The 9,078-nt window shown below is 50.1% G+C and overlaps 1 protein-coding gene across 1 annotated transcript in view; it reads right to left on the reverse strand.

Moving 5' to 3' along the window:
* Positions 1-9,078, reverse strand: part of ADCY9 (adenylate cyclase 9) — a 113,198-nt gene that overhangs the window by 19,505 nt on the left and 84,615 nt on the right. Inside the window, exons 6-8 of the mRNA XM_010840395.1 lie at positions 6,699-6,907; positions 5,391-5,550; positions 4,351-4,502 (exon numbers count right to left, since the gene is read on the reverse strand). Coding sequence (XP_010838697.1) covers positions 4,351-4,502; positions 5,391-5,550; positions 6,699-6,907 — 521 coding nt within the window. The remainder of the gene's footprint in view (positions 1-4,350; positions 4,503-5,390; positions 5,551-6,698; positions 6,908-9,078) is intronic.

Genomic DNA, 9,078 nt, shown 5'->3' on the forward strand with positions numbered 1-9,078 from the left:
GGAGAAGAGTCTTGAGAGTCCCTTGGACTGCAAGGAGATCCAACCAGTCCATTCTGAAGGAGATCAGCCCTGGGATTTCTTTGGAAGGAATGATGCTAAAGCTGAAACTCCAGTACTTTGGCCACCTCATGCGAAGAGTTGACTCATTGGAAAAGACTCAGATGCTGGGAGGGATTGGGGGCAGGAGGAGAAGGGGACGACAGAGGATGAGATGGCTGGATGGCATCGCTGACTCGATGGACGGGAGTCTGAGTGAACTCCGGGAGTTGGTGATGGACAGGGAGGCCTGGCGTGCTGCAATTAATGGGGTTGCAAAGAGTCGGACACGACTGAGCGACTGGACTGAACTGAACTAAAAGGTTAAAAAGTGTATTACTGAATTTCATACTGTTGGGAAAGAGCTCTATAAAGACCATAATTCCACAAGGCTGCACACACCTTCAGAAAGGAAAAAGGACACTTTGTTTTGCTTAAAGTAATTTAACTGTTCATTAAAATTTCCTTTCAAATGCTGAATAGCAGTGAATTCCCTGAATAAAGTGAATACTGAATACTTTGAATTCTCTTTTTGATCTTAATTTGCAGAGAACTTGAACATCTTTCACGTTGCTATTATTTTATTAAGTAAATTGAGGAAGGACATTCACTCTGTCCATTACTGACCACTGCTTTGGTAATATCCCAAATGCACTATGGTGATTTCATCTGGATATTGAGACAAATTAGACCATTTTCTACTTTTGAATTTATGAAAGCAATGATTCTCAGTGGTAATACCACTCCTAGGGGAGCATTTTGGAGAAGGGAAAGGCTACCCACTCCAGTATTCTTGCCTGGAGAATTCCCATGGACAGAGGAGTTTGGCGGACTTCAGTCCACGTGGTCACAAAGAGTCAGGCATGACTGAGCAACTAAGCACAGCACAGCACAGGGGAGCATTTTGGGAATCCTGGTGTCCCTTCTGGTTGTCATAATAATTTGGGGAGCCAGGAATGTTAGATGTCCTGCAGAGCACAATGGAGAAATGTCCCATGTAACTTTGAAATACCCTGCTAATCTAAATCCACTGTAAATATAAATAAATGGTTCTTTAATGTGTGCTAACATAAAACATTTTCATAAGCAGTTGCACAAAAAGTCCAACGTTTAGAAACAGAAGCTTAATGATTTGAGACATTCCTTCCAAATTTATGAATAAATTACTTACTATGTGCACTTTGCTGTCCAAGGTAGCATCATATTTCCAACTATATATTTAGTTGAAAAGGTTAAAAGTCACAAAGCCAGTTGCAAATGTACAACTGGTAATTTAGGAGAACCAAAACATGACTTAATTAGTAGGACACATGGAAAGTAGGAGCCTTGATGGGTTCATTAAAAGGCTGTTTTAAACATAGCACCTATCAGCGCTATCCTATATATTTTAATTTTTACATTTTTCATAGCACAGAACAGATTCTGTACCCAGGGGTCTTCACAAAGCTCCTGTTTCTTTTCCCCACATCACCAGTGAAAGAGTTTTGAAGGCCATTTGAGTAAAATGTATTCTTTAATATGTGGAAGGATTTCAAGATAAGAGACGTATTTCTAGTGATTTCTCACTGCCCTTACGTTTCATGTCATAAGGTGGAGAACTGTTATGACACAGTATTTATGAATAGGGCCAGGTCACTCGCGAGGCCATCATTCTTCAATTCCTCCACTCCGACAGTCTGTGACCTGTCTCAGCACACTAGCCCCACTACACGAGGTCAGAACCAGCTACTTCTTTTCATTTGTGTGTCACATCCACCTCTAACATTTCGTTTTCTTGATAGTCTTGTATGAAATGGCTTCTGGTTCTACTTTCTTAAATTCAAACTTCCTCATTGTAAATACAAATGGCCTTCTACATCCACAGGTTCTGCATCTCTGGATTCAACCAACCTCAGATCAAAAATCCCTTCTCCAGTGGATCTTCCTGACCCAGGAATCGAACCGGAGTCTCCTTCATTGCAGGCAGATTCCTGACCAACTGAGCTATCAGGGAAGCCCGGTAGCCACTCCAGTATTCTTGGGCTTTCCTTGTAGCTCAGCGGGTACAGAATGCAATGCGGGAGAGACCTGGGTTGGATCCCTGGGTTGGGAAGATCCCCTGGAGAAGGGAGGAGCTACCCACGCCAGTATTCTGGCCTGGAGAATTCCATGGACTGTATAGTCCATGGGGCTGCAAAGAGTTGGACACAACTGAGCAACTTTCACTTTCAGATTGAAAATATTATGAAGAAAATTTCCAGAAAGTTCCAAAAAAGCAAAATTTAAATTTGCTGCATGGTTACAACTTACAACATAGCACTTATACTGTATTAGGTATCATAAGTAGTCTAAACAGCTTTGTAGGTTATATGCAAATATGGTGCCATTTATAGGAGGAACTTGAACATCCTTGAATTTTGGTATTAGGGGAAGGGGTCTGAGAACCAATCCCCTGAGGATACCATGGGACAACTATGAATTCTAGCATGTGACTACTCCATGACGTCAGCTGGGGGTGGTCACCCCAGGAAGTCTACAGGTAAATACATATTTTGCTATTAAAAATTATTTCCTTTTTCTTTCCTTTGCATATTATTCTTTGGGCATTTCATCAAGTTGTTGACTTGATGAGGCTGAAAGCTATTTCCTGTTGAGACGTAAATGTCTGTTGGGGTGGAGGGCATTAGTACTGATGAGAAAGAACAAGTGACAGACACAATTCAATAGCAAAACCCAGAAATTTAATTGAAAAACAGGCAGAGGATCTAAACAGACATTTTTCTAAAGCAGACATAGAGATGGCTCATAAGCACATGAAAAGCTGTTCAATACCCCCCCTAATTATCAGGGAAATGCACATCAAGCAAACCATCACCTCACACCTATTAGCACAGGTATAAACAAAAAAAGGTAAGAAGTAACAAGTGATGCTGAGACATGGAGACGAGAGAACTCTTGTGCACTGCTGTGTTGTGCTCAGTCGCTCAGTCGTGTCCGACTCTTTGGGACCCCATGGACTGTAGTTTGTCAAGCTCCTCTGTCCATGGCGATTCTCCAGGCAAAAATACTGAAGTGGGTTGCCATGTCCTCCTCCAAGGGATCTTTCGAACCCAGGGATCAAACCCAGGTCTCCTGCATTGCAGGAGGATTCTTTACCAGCTGAGCCACCAGGGAAACCTAAGAATATTGGATCAAGTAGCCTATCCCTTCTCCAGGGGATCTTCCCGACCCAGGAATCAAACTGGGGTCTCCTGCATTGCAGGCGGATTCTTTATCAGCTGAGCTACCAGGGAATCCCCGGTGCACTGCTAGTGAGAAGTAAACTGGTGCAGCCACTATGGAAAACATTATGAGGGTCTCCCCAAAATTAAACATTGAACTAATATATGACCTAGCAGTTCCAGTTCAGAAACATCTGAAGGGAACACAAACAGCAACTTGAAAAGACACCTGTATCCGCATGTCCATTACAGCACTATTTACAATAGCCAAGATGAGAAGGAACCTAAGTATGTGTCGATGAATGAATGGATAAAGAAAACATGGTATATATACAACAGAATATGATTCAGCCACAAAAAAGAAAGAAATCCTGCCATTTGTGACAACATGGACAGACCTTGGAGGCATTAAGTGAAATAAGTCAGATAGAGAAAGACAAATACCATATGATCTCATTTACATGTAGACTCTAAAAACAAACAAAAAAACCACACCGTGAACTCTTTAGAGAACAGACTGGGTTGCTAGAGGCAGGGGCGGAAGGTGGGTAAAATGGGTGAAGGTTCTCAGAAGGTACAAAGTTCCGATTATAAAGTAGTTAAGTCCTGGGGAAGTAATACACACCGAGGTCAGTTCAGTCCAGTCGCTCCGTCATGTCCGACTCTCTGCGACCCCATGGACTGCAGCACGCCAGGCCTCCCTGTCCATACCAACTCCCGGAGTTTACTCAAGCTCACACACCGTGGTAACTATAGTTAATAATACTGTACTATATATTTGAAAGTTGCTGAGAAGGTAACATTTTTTTCTTTTTTTGGCTTTACATCACGGCTTGTGGGATCTTAGTTGCCCACCAGGGATTGAACCTGGGCCCCAGCAGTGAGAGCACCGAATCCTAACCAGTGAACTGCCAGGACATTCCTGAGAGTAACTTAACTAGACTTACGGTGGTCATCATTTCACAAAGTACAGAAACAGTAAATCATTACATAGTGCACCTGGAAACTAACGCTTCTGTGTCAATAATATATCTCAATTAAGAGGAAAGGTGTGAGGGGACGAAAGCAGTGTCAGGGCGGGTGACCCCCTGCGTGGCAAGCAGGGCTCACGTACCTGTCCGGGCACAGGGAGACATAGAGCAGCAGCAGCATGGGCCCGGCCCCGACGACAGTGGCCAGGGAGGACCGCATCCAGGAGCTGAGCTGGCAGAAGTTGCAGTATTGCACCACAGCGGTCAGCACGGCCGAGCCCGTGAACATGGTGGACTGAAATGAGGGGAGGGCTCGTGAGGACCCCAGTGCGCCCACCAGCCTCCCCTCCACCTGGGAACCCCGAGAGCAGATGACACACTCGCTTACCTGTCCTTCTGTGGAACAGAACACCCTCAGTTCAGGGACAGATCTTAAACCATGGGACTAATTAAGTTCCCACAGTTTTCTCGCTTACAGGTCTCACAGGCACTAAGATTCCTCTCCGATGTGTGGGAACCACACACGTCACCTTGGCAGGGAGGAAAGGCAGGCTGCCCCCATGAAGCCACCCGGTCATCAGTTCCCTCCCCAAAACCTGTCCTGCGGGCACCCTGCTGCATGTCTGCGGAAATGAAATCGGGGTGTGTAAGTAGCGAATGCAGCCAGCCCGCCAGCACTCTGTGCTACAGTTGCCGGCACCAGAAATACAATCTTGCAACAGCAGCGTGAATTCACTCTTTATGGGTTTAACTTGGAAGCACCTTCCATGATTAACAGCAGCCAGCTGAGGTGCCAGTGGATGGTTGGTGCCAGCTCTGCAGACTAAGGTTATTATTTTTACTTTTAAAATGAAGTACAGTTGATGGACAACAGTGTATTACTCTGTATCATTTGGATATGTGGGACAGATGCTTCCTCATAAAACATGTAAGGAAATAACTGACTTGGGATTTGGCGACACTCAGAGGGTAGGAGAGCACCCAGCCCCACAGGGCACTCTCCCCAGGCAGGCCTGCTCCTCTGTCCTAGGCAAGTCTTTTAAAAAGACAACTTCAAAGGACTGATAGGGTATGGGCCTTTGTGTTTAAATTCCTGTCCCAAGCCAGCAGACTTATTTAAAAATAAAAAAGTGATCCGTAATTCAGAGGAACCTGGACACAAAATCACTGCGACTCTACTTACGTGTATGTTTGTTTCAAATTCAGAGGTGACGTGTGAATACACCGCCAGGGCGGGGAGAGACACCAGGATGGCCCCGATGAAATGGCGCGGGAGCCAGCCGGCTATCCACTCCAGCAGGCGCTTCGTGCACGTCATCACGTCCTCCAGGAAGAACACCATCCTGGGGAGCGGGGAGAAAGGAAAATCAGGGTTTGGGTCTTTTTGGTGCCCCCCAGCCTAGGGCAGGCACGCACAGGGCGCAGCTAGTTTGGGAGTGGGTCCCCAGCAGCTTGGCGAGGAGCTTGGAGCCGAGACACGGAGGCAGGCAGGCCCCAGAGAAGGGCTTGCTGTGGGCAAGGCAGAGAAACCCTTTGGCGAAGAGCTGAAGGGGCCTCCTGGGAGGCTGGAGGTGAGCGTGGAGGGGAGGGGTCATGCACTGGAAGCTACAGTTTCCTGTCCTGGGATGCTGGGGAGGAGCAGAAACTCCAGGTCAGGGCCAGTCTCCCTGTTTCTCTCTGACCCCCAGTGTGGGGCCATCCTGCTGAGAGCAGCAGGGCTGGAGGAAGGGGTGGGCCTGGGGCAGCGATGGCATCGGCAGAATCACTGTCAGCTCCTGGGGCTGCGGCTGCACTTGAAGGCCAGTTGGGCGGGTCCTGAGGGCCCTGCCTCCTAGAGGGGCCCTGATGTCTCTCAGACCCTCTGTCCATTTTTAAACGGAGTGCCTTTTATTATTGAGCTAACATTCTGGACCCTTGTTGTGGACACGACTGCCAATACTTTTCTGTTCTGTATGTCCTCGTTCACTTAGGGGTGAAGAGTGATGATGGTGTTCTTTGAAACATGAAAGTTTTAGATTCTAATGAAGTCTAGAGTAGCTACGTTTTCTTTGGCTGCTTGTGTTTCCGTGTCACCTCGAAGAAACCACTGCCTGACCCGAGCCCATGGACTTGGGCCTGCTCTTCCTCTGGGGGTTTAGGGCTTCACTCTTGCATCCAGGAGAGGCCCCGGTCAGGGGCACCCTGCACACCTCCTCTTCTCTCTCTCTGCTCTGCTTTCTTACCCCTTATCTTCCCACTTTCTAAGTGTCTGGTTTGGGAGCTCAAGGGACTTAACTGGTGGCATTGAGGCCGCAGAGGACACTGACCTGCAGATAAGGAGGGGGACCCCCTGTGCTGAGGGGTTCGCGAGGGAGGAGCCTGTGAAGCAGGGCTGGACCAGGGAAGAGAAGAGGACCGTCCAGAAATGCACTCGCGGAGCCGGCTGGCAGTTATGCCAGCAGAGGGAGCTGAAGGTTAACAGCTGCGGAGCAGCCCGCAGGTGGGCCTTTACCTGACAGAGACCACGAGGGACAGGATCTCCAGCAGCAGGGCCGCTCCGAAGACTGCCAGGGCGGCCGGCGGGGGCGGCGTGGAGGCAGCCCCGTACCTCAGGAAGCAGGTGATGGAGAGAATCAGAAACACTGTCGTCGACAGAAGCACATCCAGGAGGGAGCTGAAGGTGGCACTGGCGAAAGTCCTCACGGGAGAGCTCTTTACAACCTGCTGGGAGGTGGCGGTGGGGAGGTTAACAGACGCTGCTGGGTGTGCCGCCTGGAGGAAGGCGACCCAGGTGGGAAACAGTGGGTGTCTGCTGCACACTTGCCTCCCACGGACCAGGTGCGGGCGAGAAATGCTTCACACAGCCGTGTCCCTGATACTACCCCCTGCCCAACAGTGAGGAAACTGAGGCACAGAGAAGTGCAGAAATTTGTCCAAGGTCACAGAGCAGCTGAGTACAAACCAGTAAATTCTCACAGGCGTGTGACACACTGAGCCTGAAATATGCTGCTGACAGGAAAGTCGTGCTAGAAGCCAGGTCCCAGACTCGGGGCTTCCTGACCGAAGCAGAAGGCGGGGCTAGAGCAGCAGTAACAGTAATGGCAGGAGTCTGTTCTGGGCCTGGGTCTGCACGGGATGCAGGGGGTACGGACAGACGGGAAACAATGCCCCTGGGGGGCTCACAGCCTAATGGTGGGCAGATGAGCGTCTCAGATGGTGGTGTGGTCAGTGTGACAAAGCGACACGCACGGGGTACTAGAGAATCACAGCAAAGGGGAAAAATGATGACAAAGCCAGAGTCCGAGAGAGAGGCCAGCTCCAAGCACCAGGTAGACCCTTGCAGGGACCAGCCTCACTCCACACTCACACAGTTCTTGAGGAGGAAATGCTCCTCGTCTCAGGGCCTAGGTCAGAGGCCAAGGTGAGGGGCCACCCAAGGTCACACAGGCGAGGAGGAGCCCAGCCAGGGCTGTGGTGCCTTGACCACGTCACCCACTGTCCCTGGGCCTCGTTTCCTTATTTGGAACAAGGATGAACTCTGGACCGACACCTTGTGGACGATGGCGATGCTTCACTGGGAAAACACCGAGTGCAGTGGGAGCCTAAGTGGGGACGCCTGGAGCCTTCCGCTGCTCCTGCAGCCCTCCCCTCCTCGACCCCCTGCCCCAAGTTCCAGGGGCAGCACCCCACCTGCACCCTAGACTGCAGGCTCGTCCACTCCCGTCACCTTCTATGGCTCAGCCACGTGACCTTTACACAGCACAGTCTGATGGTGCCACCCCCTGTTCTGGATCCTTCCCAGCTCCCCTGGCCTTTGGCATAACGTCCACCGTGCAGGAAGCTGCCCACCTGCCACCTCCACCCCATCTGCCAGATGGAAGCGCCCCCAGATCCCTGGAGGTACCCAGGCTCCATCTCATCTCCAAGGATTGCAGCTGCTGGCCCCTCTCTGCAACATTCCTTCACTGGGTTAGTTGCCAGCCTTCCCACTAACATGGGCTCCCTCTAGGCCCTCAACCTGGGGTCAGTGTGCTCTGAGGGCCTTTCGGGACCCAGGAGTCTGGGTTCTGACTTCTGCCAGGTTACTGCTTCCCCGAGAGCGTCTGTCATCTCTCGGCCTCAGTCCCAGGAGCAGGTGCTCAGGGAGCATCTGGTGACAAGAGGGGTGGGTAGCCCATGCCTGCTGCTAGGGAGGCTCTGCACTCAGCACCACAGTTGGGGGATGTTCCAGTCTAGCGATGGGGTCTCAGCCTCTCAACCTTCCCTGGCCTTGGCTTTCTTTTGGCAAAATGAGGATCATCATAAACTTGCTTAAAAGGCTGCTGTGTGGACTAAATGAGATGATGTTCTGCTCTCCAGGCATCAATCAACTGACTCAAAAGTCCACACGAGGAGCCCCGCCTGGGGTGTTCACAGGTATTCAGGTCCCAAGAGGCTCATGAAACCCAACCCCACAGGCATGACCTGCCCTGTCTGGTTCACCAGGACTTTCGGGCCTGGTCGGGCCCTGGATGCAGCAGACACTAAGGGGTGATCCTCTGGATGAACAAATGGAAGTCGAAGAAGAAACCCTTTTGGCTCTGGGCTGGGAGGGTATGTGTTTTTGACCTTGTAACACAGCTGGGTTAGGTCTAGGAGACCACAGGGGGCTGGCTGCTTGTAACTCAAACCAGGCTCTAGGCTACTGCTTCTGTCCATCGCTCTCATCAAGCCCCACCAAACGCTTGCAGGTTTGAGGACTGGACACCACATAGAGTAGAGAATAAGAGATGAGCTCCTGCCTCCCCAAGCTGAGAGTCCAGGGAGGGAGGCATATGATTCAACAGTCCCACAAGAAGAGGTTTCAATACAGGATTCCAGCTGTGAAGACACGGTGTAATGGGCAGGGGGGA

This window comes from Bison bison, unplaced genomic scaffold (genome assembly GCF_000754665.1).
Source record: "Bison bison bison isolate TAMUID 2011002044 unplaced genomic scaffold, Bison_UMD1.0 scf7180017864144, whole genome shotgun sequence".
Taxonomy (NCBI): Eukaryota; Metazoa; Chordata; class Mammalia; order Artiodactyla; family Bovidae; genus Bison; species Bison bison.